This window comes from Oncorhynchus clarkii, chromosome 28 (genome assembly GCF_045791955.1).
Source record: "Oncorhynchus clarkii lewisi isolate Uvic-CL-2024 chromosome 28, UVic_Ocla_1.0, whole genome shotgun sequence".
NCBI classification, from domain to species: Eukaryota; Metazoa; Chordata; class Actinopteri; order Salmoniformes; family Salmonidae; genus Oncorhynchus; species Oncorhynchus clarkii.
In genome coordinates, this window is record NC_092174.1 from 9,877,974 (window position 1) to 9,899,151 (window position 21,178).

Sequence of the window (21,178 nt, forward strand, 5' to 3'; positions counted from 1 at the left end):
AGGGCACTAAGGAGAAGTAGGCTAGTGGAGAAAAGGCATAACTGTGTGCATACTGAACTTCAAGGAGATTCCAGACATGTCACAGATTGGTTAAGACAGAACGTTATTCATAGGACACGTTTGACCGATAGCGCACGTTACAAATAGGGCCACTTTCTGTCATTCCGTGACGTTAGCTGGGTTAGTGTGCTAACCTGTGAATTGGGCGGTCAGGGCGGTGTCCAGACTATATGGCAAGTCTGTACGCGGTGATGAGGGAGGGGTCAGAGAGAGCAGCATGGCTAGATGTCCATCGGCTAAACTGATGTTCAGGCCAGAGCCCAGCAGCCTGTGACCATCCACGGAGAGGTGAGCCCTGGACCTCAGCTGAGACAGCACCCTGTGTGTGGAGCATAGGGCCTGGGAGAGAGGGAGGAGGAGGAGGAGAGGAAAAGGGCAGAGGGAAGGGGAGGAAAGACGGTGGGGTGGGGAGCAAGAGAAAGCGGGTTGGATTACACCAAGGATAGATCATCAGACCAAGGATCCTTGTCTTCTTTCCTTCATCTGCACTTGTTTTCAGGGCCAAGTTTCCCGAAAATCATTAAGCATGAAGTTCATTGTTTGTTTTCGGGAAACTCACCCCTAATCAGTAAAGTAGAAGATAATTGAAATGTACTGCAGGAACACCCACACAGCCAAACGCACTCAATTCACTGAAGATATCGCCAAAGATATTCAGACTGGGCATAGCTCTTTACCTCCATCGTCTGTGGAAAACCTCTCTCTTCAAGCCAAAGCCAACTGTGCCACAGGTTGCCTCTCAGTTCAGTAGCCAATGGACTGTCCTTCAGCTGAAGCCCCAGTCCTGCTAGCTGAGCTCCAAATTGGGACTGAATGGTCAGGTTCCTCACCTGCCCAGAACCAAGCTCTAGCTGGAGGCACAGCAAAGGCATCATACTGAATACTTATCTAATAAGATATAGTAGAGAAACAGATCGATATATAAGCCAAGGAATCTAAACCCGCTTTTCACATTATCATGCCAACCTGAACCGTACTGTGCTGGCTTGGATATTGTTTGTTTTTTTCACATTGTCCTTTCCAGCCTGGTTCCAGCAACTATGGTCAACCCAGTACAGCTCGGCTCAGGTTGGTTTGGCTTGGATCAGCAGTCTGACGTCTCTAACCTGGATACTGTTGTTCTCTGGCAGTCCCCAGTTCTTCAGAAGTTCCATCGTGTGATTGACAATGCTCTTCACCCTCACCATCCCTTGACTCCTCTCTACGGTCATCTCCTCAATGAACTAAAAATAAAAGTGTTTACCATAAATACGGACATATACACATACTAAAGACACGTGAAATTGGATAAAATGAATATGGTGGATAATCATGATATTGCATTCACTATTACATTCATGATGACTGCAAAGAAGGACGCATCTTAGGGTACATCTCAATAGTGTAAAATTGCTTCTTTTGCATTCTTTCCCTGATGTACGCTGTGGTATAAAAAAGAAGAAGATGCAATGTGTTTACAGACCAGTGCAGATGAAGGAGAGGAGTCTAGGAAAGGAAGCGACTTTAGACTATTGGGATGCACCCCGCTCACCCCCTAGTTTACAACAGGGCAGTTTTCTCCATAGAGATACAACATCATACTTAGGGCCCTGCATTTTGCGCAGTGATGTGCCATGCCTGGATTTGAACCTTTATTTCAAGCTTTTTCATCTAACTGTTCCCTTTTGGTCCAGTACCATCCTCAGACAATTGCTATATTTTTGGGGTGGAATTCGCATTTTTGGATAAGGCTTCAAATGCAGGATAAAATATTGATATGTCACACGATTGCGCAAAGCACAGGGCCCTAAATAAGTGTTTAATTCTGTGGTTTCCTCTCTAAACAGCTGCTGTTAATCAGGTGACCTGTTGGCCTCCCACGATGCAGTGGAGGAGCCCGTGGTAGGAGCCGTTGCCATGGCTCTCTGAGCGGGTCGTCATGGCAGAATTGGCGGGGAGACCCACCCTTTCTAGCAGGGGCACAGAGTGGTTGAGATGGGCTGATGCTTCCTGCCAACCCTGGCAGACACAAACAGAGGTAGACACAGTACTTGAAATGTATTCATTCATCTCTATGTTTATCAGTCAATGAGCATGCATTGTTCGGAAGAGGCCGTTCGAAACACTGTTTGTAATTATGAAATGTATGGAAAAAACAGTAGCCTACCTTTGTTGTTTTCAGTGCCATCAAAGCCTGTAGTTTCTTTTCATCCATCGCCATGGAGACATGGGTGTCTAGGAGTGTCTGGGTGATGACCAAGGACCAAGAAACTTTCATCTTAACTGGACTACCCCATTCCTATAAAATATTTGGTATATAACATTATAGACCGGCAAATCAAACATTGGTTGAAAATGGATGAAGAGTTAGTAGTTATTAACATAGCAGTGTATGATTAAGTTGCACCTAAGAGCTGATCTAAGTTCAGTTTCGCACTTTTCACCCAAATAGTTCAGGTTACGACATAGGGACGGGAAGATGATCCTAATTCTGTGCTTAGGGGAAATCAGTACCCAGTGCGAGACAGTGTCAAAGGTGTTGGTAGTGGATAGAATAGAATACTTTCATCAAAATGTGCCGGTACCTGTAGTGCAGTGCAGTTGTTGTGGTACACCACTGCCCCCTTCAGGTTGTCCCTTGTCATCACTGTCGCTGAGCCTCTCACAGCACATTCCCCCAGCTGTAGCTCCACCTCTGTTTCGTAGCCCTGTGAGTCTGCCCTACCACTACCGGTCACCACTATCCTACTCTGGCCCGGTATCCCCTCAAGGGCCGTGAGGTTGTGAATGAGGTGTCCCTCTAGCCTCAGCCCAGACCTGGCCCCTGCGGTCAGCCTCAGGGAACCCCTCTGTTGCCCCTCCACACTGGCATCCAAAATGGCCACCCAGATGTTGTGGTCATCTGTTCCCACAGAGCCATTCAGGTGGACCTGGGAGGGGAGGTCAAGACCCTGGGGAAATAAAAGGTGGATAGGAGTGTGATTTTGTGATTTAACTGCATGGCTTTCTTCAGGCATGGATATTCAGTAAGAGAGAGACTTACTTGCTGTCCCAGATCTGTTTGTAGGTGTTGGCTGTGCAGCACAAACAGATATGGGACCGGGCTAACTAGATTAGGCTACATACAGTAAGTTGGATATGAAAACTACAAACTTTCCACATCAAATCAAATTGTATTGGTCACATACATATGGTTGGCAGATGCTAGTGCGTGTGTAGCGAAATGTTTGTGCTTCTAGTTCCAACAGTGCAATAATATCTAACAAGTAATCTAACAATTCCCCAACAACTACCTAATGCACACAAATCTAAAGGGATGGAATAAGAATATGTACATATAAATATGTATATATAAGCAAGGTGCAATAGATGGTATAAGGTACAGTGTATACATATGATTTGAGTAATGTAAGATATGTTAACCTTCTTAAAGTGGCATTGTTTAAAGTGACTAGAGACACATTTATTAAAGTGGCCAGCGATAGTCCCTATGTAGGCAGCATTCTCAGCCTCTCTGAGTTAGTGACTGCCGTTTAGCAGTCTGACGGCCTTGAGATAGAAGCTGTTTTTCAGTCTCTCGGGTTTCACTGTTGAAGTCATAGGCCTGCAATGAGGATAATCTCTGTATAACGTGTTGCATTTCAATAGTTGAAAAAAAGAGGATAGCCTACCTGTAGCAACGGACAATCTGACTCCGTAGCCCACTGTGTCCGTCCATTAGACCCCATGTCTCCATTAGCTCTGATATGACACGAGCCAGCTTTAATCAACAGGGCCCCAGTCTGTCCGGGGCCCTCAGGGGCCCAAGCCTCTATGCTGGTCTTCAGGGGGAGGCCCCTGGTCCGGAGCCCAGGGAAGGAGTGTGTCAGGGAGCCAGAGAGGTGTGCTGCCGGACTGCAGGACTGGCCCAGCTCCAGAGTAAGATCACGGTTGTCCATCTTTAGAGTACAGTGAACGGCCAGCTGGCAAGAGACCAATGAGAGGAGGCCCTGGAAGGCCAGGGATGCAGGGAGTCCTGTGCTCTGTGGAGAAATGTACATACATGGGCATGCGTGGCTCATGTGCATGTAGACACACAGGCATGTGCATGCGCTCGCACATACACACATGCTGTAAAACACACATAGGCAGTCCCTCGAAGTACATACACACAAACCCTATCTCTAACCACACATCCCAACACTATAAAAGCACTATCATGAATGCACACTTCCAAAAAAACTGCAGTTTTCAATTATTCTAACGACACAAAACCTTTCTATCCATATTGTCAACTCAAGGCAACCCCTCTCCCTTCACTCTCACTTCCCCTCTCCCTTCACTCTCACTCCCCCTCTATCTTCACTCTCACTTCCTCTCTCGCTCCCCCTCTATCTTCACTCTCACTCCCCCTCTATCTTCACTCTCACTTCCTTCACTCTCACTCCCCCTCTATCTTCACTCTCACTCCCCCTCTATCTTCACTTTCACTCCCCCTCTATCTTCACTCTCACTCCCCCTCTATCTTCACTCTCACTTCCTCTCTCGCTCCCCCTCTATCTTCACTCTCACTCCCCCTCTATCTTCACTTTCACTCCCCCTCTATCTTCACTCTCACTCCCCCTCTATCTTCACTCTCACTTCCTCTCTCGCTCCCCCTCTATCTTCACTCTCACTCCCCCTCTATCTTCACTCTCACTTCCTTCACTCTCACTCGCTCCCACTCTCACTATCTTCACTCTCACTCCCCCTCTATCTTCACTTTCACTCCCCCTCTATCTTCACTCTCACTCCCCCTCTATCTTCACTCTCACTTCCTCTCTTGCTCCCCCCCCTCTATCTTCACTCTCACTCCCCCTCTATCTTCACTTTCACTCCCCCTCTATCTTCACTCTCACTCCCCCTCTATCTTCACTCTCACTTCCTCTCTCACTCCCCCTCTATCTTCACTCTCACTCCCCCTCTATCTTCACTCTCACTCCCCCTCTATCTTCACTCTCACTCCCTCTCCATCTTCACTCTCACTCCCCCTCTCCCTTCACTTTCACTCCTCCTTTCTCTCCCTCTCTCTACTCTCCCCATCCCTCGACGGTAAACAAAGCGAAGCCCTCCTCTGTCCAGCTGCATCCACAAAGCTCTGTCAATCACACACACACACACGCACACGCACACGCACACACACACACACACACACACACACACACACACACACACACACACACACACACACACACACACACACGCACACGCACACGCACAAATACACACACTGCTCACAATTAGAGACAAGGAGCTCCCGCTGCTAGTACAAACACCACTGGGCACTGATCCAGACAGAACACATATGGTCTCGCAAACCATCCTATGGGCTACGTCCCAAATGACAACCTATTCAGGACACTATTGTTAACCAGTATTCCCTCTGTAGTGCACAACTTTTGACCCTGTTAGGGTGCCATTTGGGGTGCACCCTTGGTGTTCTATCACAGCGACACCCAGTTAAAAATCAGCCCCGAGGTTTGCCTTTGATGAAGACTCCTTCTGAAGTTCTTCAAAGGAGACGGGTGTGTTGATAATATATAGGCAACCCCCTATTATCATCAAAACCATCTCTTAGCTGGGGTTCCAGCTAGCACAATCAAAGTAGTCATAACTCAGATATCAGGCTGTACCACAGTGGTGATTAATAGCTTAGACAATGTTATTGTAGGGCGTGGTTGAAACTGTAATATTTGCGGTAGACAGAGCGAAAGACTTTGTTGATGCAGCAGGGTTGGCGTCAATTCCATTGAAATTCCAGTCAATTCCGGAAGCGCACTGAGATTCCAATTCCAATTCTCTTCAATTGGGGAAATGTGGAATTGGAATTTGGTTTACTTACTGAATTGATTGGAATTCAAATGGAATTGAACTCGACTCTGCAGTAGGTAGCTGAGTGGTTAAGAACGTCGAGCCAGTAAAAGAATGGTTGCTGGTTCAAATACCAGAGCCGGCAAAGTGGAAGAAATCCGCTGTTCTGTTCTTGTAATGTAGTTAACCCCCAATATCAACTGCTCCTGGCGTATGTTGATTAAGGCAGCCCCCCGCACCTCTCTGATTCAGAGGGGTTGGGTTAAATGCGGAAGACACATTTTGGATGAATGCATTCCGTTGTGCAACTGACTAGGCTTCCCATTTCCCCAAAAGCTGGCCAAGGCAGAAACATGCAGGCACTCACAATGGAACTTAGCCCAGCACTAACACATCAGATTCCACTGATCGGTAAGCGGAATCAGATTTGTTTGTGCTCTCCTGGCCAGTGTGTTCTTTACCTGTAGTTCTGGGCAGTAGTGGGTCACATTGACGACCCAGTTAGCCTTATTCTCCCCCGAATCAGCCCTGATCCGGCACTGCCCCAGCTCCAGCTCCACCCCTACCCCAGGGCGTTCACCAGTCGAGATACCCAGGACCAGGGCACTGCGAGGGGGGAGGCCCAGGGCATGGAGCCCCGCCAGGGAGTGACGGATGGAGCTCCTGAGGCTGAGCTGGGGGAGGCAGGAGGATAAGGCCAGGCTGGCGGCCCCCCTCTCCTCTCCCCCGGTGTGGAGGTGTGTGTCCAGGCGCGTGGTGCAGCCGGAGCGGACCAAGGAGCCGTTCACTGAGAAGTACGGAGGGAGGAGAGTCTGTGGAGGGGAAACCAAAAGTCAGCAACAACAACCAATACATCAAATCAAATCAAAGTTTATTTGTCATGTGCGCCGAATACAACAGGTACCTGTCACCTTACAGTGAAATGCTGACTTACAGGCTCTAACCAACAGTGCAAAAAAGGTATTAAGTGAACAATAGGTAAGTAAAGAAATAAAAACAACAGTAAAAAGACCAGTGAAAAATAACAGTAGCGAGGCTATATACAGTAGCGAGGCTACAACAGTAGTGCGGCCATATACAGGCACCGGTTAGTCAGACTGATTGAGGTAGTATGTGCATGTAGATATGGTTAAAGTGACTATGCGTATATGATAAACAGAGAGTAGCAGCAGTGTAAAAGAGGGGTCGGGGAGGGGGCACACAATGCAAATAGTCCGGGTAGCCATTTGATTACCTGTTCAGGAATCGTAGGGCTTGGGGGTTAAATACTGTTGAGAAGCCTTTTTGTCCTAGACTTGGCACTCCGGTACCGCTTGCCATGCGGTAGTAGAGAGAACAGTCTATGACTGTGGTGGGTATTTGACAATTTTTAGGGCCTTCCTCTGAAACCGCCTGGTGTAGAGGTCCTGGATGGCAGGAAGCTTGGCCCCTGTGATATACTGGGCCGTACGCACAACCCTCTGTAGTGCCTTGCGGTTCGAGGCAGAGCAATTGCCGTACCAGGCAGTGATGCAACCAGTCAGGATGCTCTCGATGTTGCAGCTGTAGAACCTTTTGAGGATCTGAGGACCTATGCCAAATCTTTTTAGTTTCCTGAGGGGAAATAGGCTTTGTCGTGCCCTCTTCACGACTGTCTTCTTGTGTTAGGACCAATCTAGTTTGTTGGTGATGTGGACACCAAGGAACTTGAAGCTCTCAACCTGCTCCACTACAGCCCCGTCGATGAGAATGGGGGCGTGCTCGGTCCTCCTTTTCCTGTAGTCCACAATCATCTCCTTAGTCTTGGTTACGTTGAGGGATAGGTTGTTATTCTGGCACCACCCGGCAAGGTCTCTGACCTCCTCCCTATAGGCTGTCTCGTCGTTGTCGGTGATCAGGCCTACCACTGTTGTGTCGTCTGCAAACTTAATGATGGTGTTGGAGTTGTGCCTGGCCATGCAGTCGTGGGTGAACAGGGAGTACAGGAGGGGACTGAGCACACACCCCTAGGGGGCTCCAGTGTTGAGGATGAGCGTGGCAGATGTGTTGCTACCTATCCTCACCACCTGGGGGCGGCCCGTCAGGAAGTCCAGGATCCAATTGCAGAGGGAGGTGTTTAGTCCCAGGATCCTTAGTTTAGTGATGAGCTTTGAGGGTACTATGGTGTTGAACGCTGAGCTGTAGTCAATGAATAGCATTCTCACGTAGGTGTTCCTTTTGTCCAGGTGGGAAAGGGCAGTGTGGAGTGCAATAGAGATTGCATCATCTGTGGATCTGTTGGGGCGGTATGCAATTTGAGTGGGTCTTGGGTTTCTGGGATAATGGTGTTGATGTGAGCCATTACCAGCCTTTCAAAGCACTTCATGGCTAAATAAGACAGTCAAATTTGCAATAGCATACAGGCTGTCTAATTTTGTGTGAGTTTTTGTGCTGAAATCAAATAATTATAAAAGATACATATGAGCTGACACATCATCATCAACATCACACACCTGTATATAGCCTCATTATCGTTATCTTATTGTGTTACTTTTGATTAGATTTTTACTTTAGTTTATTCAGTAAGTATTTTCTTAACTATTTCTTGAACTGCATTGTTGGTTAAGGGTTTGTAAATAAGCATTTCACAGTTTGGTCTACCTACACCTGCTGTATTCGGGCGCATGTGACAAATAAAATGTGATTTGATTTGATTGGACCTGGGTTCTAAATGTGAGACAGCATTACCCCATGTGTCAGCGATATGCCATGCTGTAAAGGAACGCGGAGGCTCATCTTTCTGGTGAAGATTCCTCACTTCCTGCTTTCTGTTGCTGGGAAACATGTTTGAGGTCACTTGTAAAAATCAATTTGATTGATTGATTTCCTGTTCCCGCCATGTTTCCACCGCTCTACTCATAGAAATAGAATGACATTGATTAGAATGGGTATCCCCGTTCTAGTAATTATATTTCTATGTCTCTACCTTAAGTAGGTTACAGCGCTGACGGACAACCAGGGTCCATGTCCTTCTGTGTTCCCCTCTATGTAGACTAGTCCAGTGGGTCAGCATGGAACACGTATCACTCTCCAGCTCCACCTGTGCCTGAGTGGACCCCGCAAACACGCTCAGGGTGGCGCCCTCTGGTATTCCAGCATGCTTTAGGGTGGCAAGGTCATGTTGGAGGACGGCCCTGAGGGCGGCGTTTGGGGATTGGCCGAGGGGCTCCCAAGTTGCCGTGACGTCCAGGTTGGCCGAGTGGGCGTCCAAGGAAACCCGGGCGTTCCCGGAGAGGGAGGCGCGTCGGAGCTGGGCTGACCCGTGCAGGTCAACACTTTCTGGGATGGAGGAGGCGGAGAGAGTGGCCCATTGGTGGTGGAGGGTCCAGCCCAGCTCAGCCTGGCTTTCTCTCAGTAGCAAGGATAACAGGCAGTGGAGAGAATCCTGGTTGTTTTCAAGATCCACAGTACCCCTGAGGCCGTCTTTCACAGCGCTTCCTATTATGGTCATAGATGTCCTGCTTGGTGCTAGTGCCCCTTCCCCTTCAGTGATCCGCACCCAGGCCACCCGCACCTCTCCCCCGCACTGTGTCGACACCACCAGGCTGGATCTGACCGAGTCACACACCCCGCTCACTTCCACCCAGAGGTAACACCACCGCTCTGCCCTAACACGACCTCTAACCTCGGTCTTGTGTGTGACATGAGGAGTCCCATACTCAACCAGGCCGTGCCATGCATAGAGCCCTGCCGCCTCCTGCCTCAGCTCCTCACTAAGGTCCACCCTCCAGGGGCCAACCACCGACCCGAACCCCAGGCCCCATCGCTTAGGCCCAGGCCGGAGCAGAAGCCTGAGGCTAGAGTGGGAGGGTAGCCCCAGGGAGAGCTGCAGTAGCCGGGAGGAGTGGGTGAGGTTAGCCCTGAGCTCGGCCTGACCCATGGGGCTGTAGCAGCCTTTGGCCTGTGCGGTGATGCTAGGGTAGGCTAACGCTAGGCCGTAGCAGAGCCTGCTGCTGTGTGGTCTCTCGGAGCGAAAGGCGCGTACCTCCACAGGTCGACCGGCGACGCTTCCGGAGCACTGGGCCGAGAGGCGGTCATTAGCGGCACCGTTGGTGGCGTACCCCGTGCAGCTCATCTGTGAAAACAGAGACCCCCGTCGACACAGTTTGTTTATTAAAGGGGGAGCAGTGGGAGAAGATGGAGGAATTTAACACAGACAGTATGGCACATGAGTTGGACACGGTTCCTATTCTTCTTTGGAGTGAAAACAACTGTGATATCAGAGTCTTGTTGTAAATGTGTTTTTGAGCGATTTTCCAATGTACAAATGTGTTAGTCACCTGCAATGATGTAGGTATCATTCCTTTGAGTTGCCTCAGGTGGTGCAATAGAGACACAGTCAGGTTGGCGGCGGTGTTCCCCTTGCCGGCTTCCACTAGGACGTCCACCTTCTTCTGTTCGTCAACTGCTATGGTCAGCCCTGCACTCAAACGCTCTGTCTCCTCCTACAGTCAGAGGTCATGAAAATAATTTTGCTCAGTAAATATTCAACTGAAAATACTGCAATACATAGAAGTAAAGACTGAATTATGAATGTCTTTCATGACTTGAAACCTGACAATCAAATTAATTTCTATTCTTATATTTATAAAAGCCTTAGCTTGAAGCATCGTTGATACATCTTCTTCGATATCTTGATAGGTTATCTCCAGGAGTATGTCCAAAATCAAGTTCAACGCAGCATTCTTAACAACAATAGAGTAGCGAGAAAGAAGAGAAAGGATGAGGAAGAAGAGGATGAAGCTGCACCTGATAGTGCCCTGTAGCCTGGATGGAGCTAGGCAGGCCTCTTTGGACCAGGGCCTTGCTTTGGTGCTGTACCCTGGTTTGGAGCTCCCATCGTGGGGAGGCCCCGCCAGTCCTGGCCCTCTCAAACTCAGCCTTCAGGCCATGAGCTCCGGTCTGTAGTTCTGCCAGCACTGAGAGCCTGCCCTCCTCCTGGGTCCAGCTCACCTGGGCACTGCTGTTACCTGGTATACCTAAAACATTGATGAAAGACAATGGTACACAATGTATGTGTGCGGATTTCTGTAATTTAACATTACTTGAAAGGGTATGTAAGACTTATGATAAACAGGGCATGTGACACATTATTTTTTACAACAGATTACGGTTTCATATTATCATATTTATTGAGGATATCTAAGGAGACAGAAAGTGTGGAGGAGAAAGGAGCATAGAAGGAGGACATCTGAGGAGAGGGAAGAGGGAATGGGGGAGTAGAGACTCAAAGTAACTATAGTATGTGACAGATGGAGGGGGTCACCTGCAGTGTGGAGCCAGCTGGAGGAGTGAGCGAGCTGTGCGTTGACTCCACCCCTCGGCTGACTGCCCAATCGGCGGCTCACATTCACACACAGAGACTCCTCCCCTGCCCGAGCGCACAACCAATCACTGGCCGCGTCAGGCTCTTTCCCCAGCATGCCATCCTCTTCCTCCCAGGTGTCTCCTTGGTCCTGTTGATGACTCAGCTCCACACTGTACACAGCCTTACTCACTGTCACTCTCAGCTGCCCTGCAACACACATGTACACTTCATAGTACTGAATAACACATTTGTGTGTGTGTGTGTGTGTGTGTGTGTGTGTGTGTGTGTGTGTGTGTGTGTGTGTGCGTGTGTGCGTGCGTGTGTGTGTGTTTCACCATTTATACAGCATTAACATGGAAAATACACAAACCTGGGTTCGCCATGGCACTTCTCAAGACAAGACCAGATGAATGAGTCTCAATCACTTCTTAAGTCAAATAGATCCATACCTTCAGTGAGCCAGTCTGACTGCCCCAGGGCTCCTTCCAGACTCAGGGCAGGAGGCAGAGCAGTGAGGCTGGGTAAGGAGTGCCTCAGGCCGCCGTTGACAGCCATCCGGAGCCACGGGGAACCAGGGGAGTGCTCCAATGAGCCAGCCACCTGGGCCTGCAGGACCTCCCCTCCCTGGTCATAGGCACCATGCATGGAGAGTCTGGAAGGAGATAGACAGGGAGAGATGAGAAGGTATGGAGGTACTATGAACGATTACAATTAGGATACAGAGTGAGAACGCATGGGGAGGGATACAGCAAAACTGTGGCTAAGACAGACAGACCTGTCCTAAGTACACACTGTATGTAGCCACTTGATAGACTAGTATTTAAATATTCTTAATTCCATTCCTATACTTAGATTTGTGTGTATTGGGTATATATTGTTAGATATTACTGCACTGTCCGAGCTAGAAGCACAAGCTCCGATGTTACCTGCAGTAACATCTGTTAACCATGTGTATGTGGCCAATAACATTTGATTTGATTTAGTGAGAATGCACTCACCTATCTGAGGACATGTTGGCAGACATGTTGAGGTGCAGCTGCGTGGCTGTAGTAGGTAGTAAAGTCTGGAGCAGGGTCAGATGTAGACTCAGGGCTCTGGTGTCTCTATGTAGGGAGTGGGAGAGCTGGGCCTCCAGCAGGGCTCTGTCCTTCCCATCAGCCCTCACACACAGAGAGCTGCTCACTCTGCCGTCCACCATAGATGTGTATGCAGTGAGCCGGGCCTGGAGAATACAAAAGAGTAAAGTTACTAAACCCATTAGAAACCACGAGATACGCTGACCAAAAAACTAAAAAGCGACATGTTTTTTAAAATTTTATATACCTCGTCAATTAAGGGATTCAATTGTCAACCTTTGAAAAAGCACATTAGCAACCCACCTCCAATGTTTTAAGGATCTTGGATTGGAAGGGATGTGTGAGCGAGGAATACAGACCAATTCTGTCTGATGAGCCATTCAGATGAACAGAAAACTGATGGAGAAAAAAACCCACATTGTTAATGATTGATAAGTGCTGTAATCATAAATAAGCAATATTTTTTATTTAAGTTGTGAATGAATAGTTACTCTTACCTGACACTCCTGTCGGTTGATTCCTACTTTGCCTCTCACTAGGTAATCAAACACACTGTTATTGTTAGGAGTCCAGGACACATCTCCTTCCAGTATGGCCGACGAAGGGAGCTTCAACTGAAATAGCTAAGAAAGTCATGGGTCCATCACAATAGTTTTTTCCTCTCCTTGTCTCCCTTCCTTGGAAAGGTGAAATCAAATTCCCAGTGGACATCCATCATATTCCCCTATCGTTTTTATCACATCACTGCACACGTGACAAGATGAAGAAGTCTTTTCACACTATTGGGATGAAACTCCACACTTCCTTTCTGGTAATGTCAACACAAACAGTGCATTCGGAAAGTATTCAGACCCCTTCCCCTTTTCCAAATGTTTTTACGTTACAGCCTAATTCTAAAATTATTTCAATAAATAAACATCCTCATCAATCTACACACAATAACCCATAATGACAAAGCGAAAACCGATTTTTAGACACTTTTGCAAATGATTTAAAAATAAAAAAACAGAAATACCTTATAAGTATTCAGACCCTTTGCTATGAAACTCAAAATTGAGATCAGGTGCATCCTGTGGTAAATTCAATTGATTGGACATGATTTGGAAAGGCACACACCTGTCTATATAAGGTCCCACAGTTGACAGTGCATGTCAGAGCAAAAACCAAGCCATGAGGTTGACGCAATTGTCTGTTGAGCTCCGAGACAGGATTGTGTTGAGGCACAGATCGGGGGAAGGGTACCAAAACAATTCTGCCGCATTTAACGTCCCCTTTTCTGGTAGAGTGGCCAGGCGGTAGCCATTCCTCAGTAAAAGGCACATGACAGCCCGATTGGAGTTTGCCAAGCAAGAGGTACCTAAAGGACTCTCAGACCATAAGAAAAAAATATTTTCTGGTCTGATGAAACCAAGATTGAATTAATTAGCCTGAATGCCAAATGTCATGTCTGGAGGAAACCTGGCACCATCCCTACGGGGAAACATGGTGGTGGCAGCAGCATCATGCTGTTGGGAAGTTTTTTAGCAGCAGGGTCTGGATCGAGAGAAAGATGAACGGTGAATGGAGTAAACTACAGAGAGGTCATTGATGGAAACTTGCTCCAGAAGGGTGAGGACCTCAGACTGGGGCAAAGGTTCACCTTCCAACAGAACAATGACCCAAAACACACAGCCTAGACAGTGGCTTCGGGACAAGTCTCTGAATGTCCTTTTGTGGCCCAGCCAGAGACCTGAAAAATAGCTGTGCAACGACGCTCCCCATCCAACCTGACAGAGCTTGAGAGGATCTGCAGAGAAGAATGGGAGAAACTCCCTAAATACAGGTGTGTCAAGCTTGTAGCGTCATACCCAAGAAGACTCAAGGCTGTAATCGCTGCCAAAGGTGCTTCAACAAAATACTGAGTAAAGGGTCTGAATAATGTGATATTTGCATTTTTTTTTATACATTTGCAAAAATGTAGTTATAGGGTATTGTGTGTAGATTTAAGAATAAGGCTGTAACGTAACACAAAATGTGGAAAAGGTCAAGGGGTCTGAATACTTTCAGAATGCTCTGTATAGGGCTCTATTTTGGGCTGGTGTTAAGGCGGCACTCGTGTCAAAAGACATTAGTTTGCAATTTCGTCATGTGAAAACTGGTGGGGTGGAAATATTTCAGGTGGTCGAACTGCTGCAAAGAAACCACTACTTAAGGACACCAAAAAGAAGAAGATTTTTGCTTTGGCCAAGAAACACGAACAATGGACATTAGAACAGTGGAAATCTGTCCTTTGGTCTAATGAGTTCATATTTTAGATTTTTGGTTCCAACCGCTGTGTCTTCGTGAGACGCAGAGTAGGTGAACGGATGATCTCTGTATGTGTGGTTCCCACTGTGAATCATGGAGGAGGAGGTGCGATGTGTGGGGCGGCTTTGCTGGTGACACTGTCTGTGATTTATTTAGAATTCAAGGCACACTTTACCAGCATGGCTACCACAGCATTCCGCAGAAATACACCATCCCATCTAGTTTGAGCTTAGTGGGACTATCATTTTTTCTTCAACAGGACAATGACCCAATACACATCCAGGCTGTGTAAGGGCTATTTGACCAAGAAGGAGTGTGATGGAGTGCTGCATCAGATGGCCTGGCCTCCACAATCACCCGACCTCAACCCAATTGAGATGGTTTGGGATGAGTTGGACCACAGGGTGAAGAACAGGCAGGCAACAAGTGCTCAGCATATGTGGGAACTCCTTCAAGACTGTTGGCAAGGCATTCCAGGTGAAGCTGGTTGAGAGAATGCCAAGCGTGTGCAAAGCTGTCATCAAGGCAAAGGGTGGCTACTTTGAAGAATCTAAAATCTATTTTGATTTGTTTAACACTTTATTGGTGTGCTATTTTATCGTTTTGATGTCTTCATTTATTATTCTACAATGTAGAGCATAGTAAAAATAAAGAAAAACCCTTGAATGAGTAAGTGTGTCCAAACTTTTGACTGGTACTGTATATATATTTGTTTATTTTTTCTTTACAAAACACATATGAGTGATTGGAAATGTATCACAATCTATCTGGAATATTAAACTACCCTCCCCCAATAATAAAAATAGGGTGTGACATAGCCAAGTTGTTGTTGTTGTTTAGCATTTCATTAGAATGATTCATTCTCTTTTTAGGGCTTATCAATAATTACTTTAATCTTGCTTATTGACCATGTTTGGCATGTCCATGCTCAGCCATAATGCAATTTACAGTAGGCCTTGCCCCTATTTCAGTGTGAATGCTATTGAAGCCATGCATTTACTCAGAGCATTGTGGACTGCAAATGGGTTCAAGCTAACCTATTTCGCAAAGATAGGTCTACATTTTGTTCTTTCGTTTCTGTAAGCTATTTAACAAACTATAACAGACTAAAATTGGAATTGGAGTTGATTCACGGCAATACATAAAAAGACAGTTGAAGCAACCACATATCTGGCAATGGAGCACGTTCTGATTGGCCAGTGAGTGGCCAAGCCTGGACACCCCAACAACTTCTTTATTCATCAAAACCTAGCCTTTTCGCGCCAACAAGTGCGGCAATAATTGTGAAAAATGAAAAATATGTCTGACACACCCCTGAACCCATAACGCAATCGCCTGCACTTAGATATTACCATTGCGTTAGGTTTGTTAAAATAGAGCCATTAATAACACTGCTCAATGGAACACAGTACCAGTCAAACATTTGGACACACCTACTCATTCAAGGGTTTTTCTTTATTTTTTTACTATTATCTACATTGTAGAATAATAGTGAAGGCATCAACACTATGAAATAACACATATGGAATCATGCAGTAACCAAGCTGTCATCAAGGCAAAGGGGGGCTAATTTGAAGAATCTAAAATATATTTTGATTTGTTTAACACTTTTTTGGTTACTACCTGATTCCATATGTGTTATTTCATAGTGTTGATGTCTTCACTATTATTCTACAATATATAAAATAGTAAAAATGAAGAAAACCTCTTGAATGAGTAGGTGTGTCCAAACTTTGACTGGTACTGTATATTATTTTATAATTATATATTATACTCTTTATATTATTTAATGTCCCTCTGATAGAATCTGCCTTACCTGGAGTAGGTGGGTGAGGTTGGCTCGAACTTTGACCCTGTGCTGAGGTAAATTTGAGGGGTTCAACTGAATTTGTCCAAGGAACGTCAGCCTGTCCTTCTTCCCGATCCGAACACTCCCTCGCACTTCTCTCTGCGTCTGTAGAGAAATATGGCGGCCATAGGATTTTATAGAGAACTTTTTCACCCACAGGATCTCTATGGGTATAGCAGACATAAAATTGGACTCAAGTACAGTGCTACCAACTCATTCTCCACATGTGCTCTGCTACAAGCCTGTTTTGTTAGACTGAAATTCAATTTAGTCATTTAACGTACCATTGTTTTTATCAAAACAGACTGTACCAGAGGTTTTGTGTTGATATCATGAAATGTGATGGGTATCAATCACCCTACCTGATTGCTAAACATTGTGACACACACTTCAGAGTCTGGAGGGATGACGTCATAGCTGAACGGGTGGGTCAAGGAGGAACACACCTGCAGAAGATACAAATAGAAGATACCAATAGAAGACAACATCACTGAGAAAGATTGACTAATGACTGTTGTATTAACCTTTCCTATAGCAATTCAGGGCTTGTATTCAAAGAGCGTCTCAGACTAGGGGTGCTGATCCAGAATCCGTTTAGATTTTTAGATCATAATGAGTAAGGGTCGTTCTTGAATTGCGCCGGCATTTTGCCTTGCCTTGCCTTTGCAACCATGAAAAAACACTTTAAAATAGCAAATAGTTACACATCATACATGTTTCTGTTTGTATTGAACTGTTTACCAATGACAATAATCCAAGTTGGTTATACTGCAACACTTTATGTTTATGCAGTTGTTAGGGTAGGCAAATTGGCTTGTCCCAGTAGTAATGTGTAGAGTTACAGTGATATTTTGGGGATTTAGAGATATCTACAGTCAGTCAGTCAATTATTTGCACATTTGATAAAGATGAGCAAGAAAGTTTGTATAAAATAAATAATACAAATACTGAGCGCCTGTCACGCCTGCTCCCGCTCTCCCTCTCTGGCGCTGGAGGGCACCGGGCTGCCCTTCATTACGCGCACCTGTCACCATCATTACGCGCAGCAGCGCTCTTTGGACTCACATGGACTCCTTCCCTTTGTCGATTGTCCTGTCTATAACTGTCTGCTCCCCCGTCTGTTCCCTGTATCTGCATTAATGTCATTATGTGTTGATGGCCAGACGCTATCCTGTCCTGTTCCATGTCCGTTGATAATTATATGTTCACTCCCTGTACCTGCTTCTCGTCTCTACCAGCGTCGATCCTTACAGCTGCATTGTATTCCCCCCAAAAGAGGGGAAATTCTATTATTTTATGCTAATACAATTGCTCAGAGAAATATATTTTATTTAACAAGTAATAGAACAAAATTCTCAAAAAGATAGGGGTCAAGATTATTGGCACACCTGTTTCAATATTTTGCATCCACTGGTCCTGGGGCCATCCACTGGTCCTGGGGCCCTTGCTAAGGTCAACGGCATTATGAACTTTACCCAGTACCAGGACAAGTTGCCTCTGTCAGGAGGCTGAAACTAAGCCAGCCGTAAGTTAACTGACCACATGATCAACATTTCAGCAAGTCTCCGGACATGACCCTCCATTGAAAACATGCGGTTCGAATTAAAGAGGGTAGACTGTAAGCACAAACGAAGGACATCAAGGATCTGGAGAAATTCTGTATGGAAGAACGGTACAAGAACCCTCCCCAATGTGTTCTCTCATCTCATAAAACATCTAAGAAAAAAGGCTCAGTGCTGTTATCCTCGCAAGTTGAGGTATTGAAAGATATTGAAACAGGGGAGCCAATAATTTTGACCCCTATCTTTAAAAATATATTATCTCTTTGTCTGAGCAATTATATTAGTATAAAATAATAGAATAGAATAAAACGTCATTGTCTATCCAGGAAGGACATATTGTTTTGGCATCACCTTCCATTAAAATAATCCCATACACATACCTTCTCACATCATACACATTTAAACCAGTCAGTCCATCATGTTGCATACTCTAACAACATAGAGGACATTAATACATTCACTCACAAACGAACACAGTCTCAACTGCACTAGATGGATTAGTACATATACCGATACAATTTACCTTGCATTTAGTAGTCCAACAGCACAAGGAATGAATGAATGTTTTAACACGTTATTCTTGGCCATGGGCATTCTGAAGCGCCGGCCAGATAGAGGCCTCTCCAACTGAGGGTGTAGAGGGCCAGTGTCTTCTTTTTGGTTGCCTCGTGGAACAGAATGCTCAAATGTGCCTGTGGTCGACCAATTACTTTGCCGGCTGTGCTTACTATTCTGGTCAGTTTGCTTTTGCTCCTCACACTCAGATTACCAGACTGTCATATTGAGGATGAGGATGCTCCCCACCAAGCTGCTGTACACCCTCTCCAGAACATCCTGGTTGACCCCAAACCCTTTTAATTTCCTGATTAAGAACAGACTTTGCCTTGCTTTTTAAAATATACACTCTGCATTCTCTGTAAAACTCAGCCTGTTATCATGTTATGTCCCTAGGTATTTAAAACACTCAACCACCTCTACTGGTTGGTCGTTCAGAGAGAGCGGTTGCGGACAGTTGTTGCCATTGATGATCAGCGCCTTTGTCTTTTCCACGATGATGGGGAGGAAACTTGACCGGGCACCATTCTGGAACGTTGTTGGTCTGTTTAGTCCCCATCTGACGTAGCATCTTTTAAAAAGATTCCTACCAGAGCCATGTCATCCGCGTACTTAAAAAGGCTTACATTGTTTCCTCTGCTCTTCATCTCGTTAGTGTAGATAGAGAACAACAACGGTGAAAGGACACACCCCTGGAACACACCCCTGTGTTCAGGGTCAGTTCATCAGCGAGGGCCCCATTCATGGGGACCCTCTGTGGGCGGTCAGTTATTAAAAAGTCCTCGATACAATTTTTTTTTTTTTTACATACAATATACCTCAGTATTTGTATGATTTATTTTATACAGTCTCTTCTGCTCATCTTTATCATGAGTGCCAATAATTTTGGACCTGACCGTGTTTATTACTTTGAAGGCTAGAAAGTGAACAAAATGATTTAATATATTGTATAAATCAATAGAAACAAAGAAGGCTATTAAAATACTTATTTTTTACTAGTATAATGTCTGTCCCTCAGTTTTATGTCATCGGTGTCAACGCCTTGAAAATCACTTATTACAGTGATATACAAGTACCTCGAGCATTCCCTCCAGTGGAAAACTGTTATCGGGGGAGGGGTATATGTTCAATAAAATGATTAGCTAATCACACCCTTTTAGTATGTCTTCAAATTGAGGATTCCATTGATCATTTGGTGTCTAAATCCAAAGTGTCACTTTCGTGTTGCTCAATTTAAATGAAGGGAAATAACAATGTGAGCAAAATGATTAATCATGTCACTTTAGTAAATCATTTTCAAAAAGGTTAATGACCTTATGTAACTGATGTGAAATGGCTAGCTAGTTAGCGGTGGTGCGCGCTAATAGCGTTTCAATCGGTGACGTCACTCGCTCTGAGGCCTTGAAGTAGTTGTTCCCCTTGCTCTGCAAGGGCCGTGGCTTTTGTGGCGCGATGGGTAATGATGCTTCGTGGGTGTCAGTTGATGTGTGCAGAGGGTCCCTGGTTCAAGCCCAGGTTGAGGCGAGGAGAGGGACGGAAGCTATACTGTTACACTTACATTTGACCATCTGTGGCCTCCACTTAAGAAAATCCTCAATAACCTAACATTTCTCATGGGTGTTACCATCATTTGTGTTACTACTCTTACTGGTGACACAATGTTATCATAAAGGTCCAAATTATTTAAAGTCATTAATATTAATATTGGTTGATTTAGAATGGGAAGGTGTACCTAAATACATTTAAATAACTACAAATTCAGGAACGACCATATTATTACATTGACATTAGTAGGACCTGATCCTTGATCAGCACTCCTACTCTGAGACCTTTGTGAATATGGGCCCAGAAACACAAGTGGTCCTGGACTCACAAAAGGACTGGGTTGCTGGTATCCCAGGGTGAGAGTATGAATGATGTCTCTGTTGCTATAGAGATGGGCTTTGGATTCCAGGATGTAAAGGCCCTTGTGGAGGTCGACGGTGAAAGTCTCCTGGAGAAGGAAGCTCTGTAGAAAGTTCTGGAACGGCTGTCTGTTAACGGGATGGGAGGGGGAATTATAACTTTATTTTTTTGTCAGGATTTACAATGCAATTTAACCATCATTCTTCATCCTCATCACCATTCTTATCATCAAGTTATATTCAATCACAGTCATAAAGAGCACCAGTAAGTGAATACATACCGAAGGAGTAGCAACGCTCTCTTCTGATAAATCTGTTTGTCCTTCCTGAGCTCCTCCACTCCACCCTCTAACTCCAACTCCATAGAGGGGCTTTTGGGCTCTGATAAGATCATCTTCATCATCACCATCCTCTTCCTTAAATTCTGCAATGAGTCATATGCTATGTTAGACATGCAAAAAAAACAACTGTAGCTGAAAAAAAGATTGCCAAAAAAGATGAGTGGTTGATGACGGTCAATTCTTCTTGTAGGACGCTAGCTAACTCAATCCCTGTGATACGGTGTTCCTTTTAGGACACCCTGAGCCTCAAGCCTCACCCCTCATTCAGTGGAGGCTGGTGGGAGGAGCTATAGGAGGACGTCCTCATTGTAATGTCTGGAATGAAATAAAGGGGGCGGGGTCAAATGTGGTTTCCATATGTTTGATGTGTTTGATACCATTCCATTCCAGCCACTACAATGAGCCCGTCCT

The 21,178-nt window shown here is 45.6% G+C and overlaps 1 protein-coding gene across 1 annotated transcript in view; it reads right to left on the minus strand.

Moving 5' to 3' along the window:
- Nucleotides 1-21,178, minus strand: part of LOC139387560 (uncharacterized) — a 59,952-nt gene that overhangs the window by 16,396 nt on the left and 22,378 nt on the right. Inside the window, exons 30-45 of the mRNA XM_071133885.1 lie at nucleotides 20,708-20,850; nucleotides 20,396-20,555; nucleotides 16,768-16,851; nucleotides 16,373-16,510; nucleotides 12,768-12,884; nucleotides 12,193-12,416; nucleotides 11,644-11,846; nucleotides 11,153-11,401; nucleotides 10,636-10,865; nucleotides 10,167-10,331; nucleotides 8,813-9,961; nucleotides 6,330-6,680; nucleotides 3,711-4,061; nucleotides 2,625-2,990; nucleotides 1,167-1,283; nucleotides 797-911 (exon numbers count right to left, since the gene is read on the minus strand). Of these exons, the coding sequence (XP_070989986.1) occupies nucleotides 797-911; nucleotides 1,167-1,283; nucleotides 2,625-2,990; nucleotides 3,711-4,061; nucleotides 6,330-6,680; nucleotides 8,813-9,961; nucleotides 10,167-10,331; nucleotides 10,636-10,865; nucleotides 11,153-11,401; nucleotides 11,644-11,846; nucleotides 12,193-12,416; nucleotides 12,768-12,884; nucleotides 16,373-16,510; nucleotides 16,768-16,851; nucleotides 20,396-20,555; nucleotides 20,708-20,850 (4,162 nt within the window). The remainder of the gene's footprint in view (nucleotides 1-796; nucleotides 912-1,166; nucleotides 1,284-2,624; nucleotides 2,991-3,710; nucleotides 4,062-6,329; nucleotides 6,681-8,812; nucleotides 9,962-10,166; nucleotides 10,332-10,635; nucleotides 10,866-11,152; nucleotides 11,402-11,643; nucleotides 11,847-12,192; nucleotides 12,417-12,767; nucleotides 12,885-16,372; nucleotides 16,511-16,767; nucleotides 16,852-20,395; nucleotides 20,556-20,707; nucleotides 20,851-21,178) is intronic.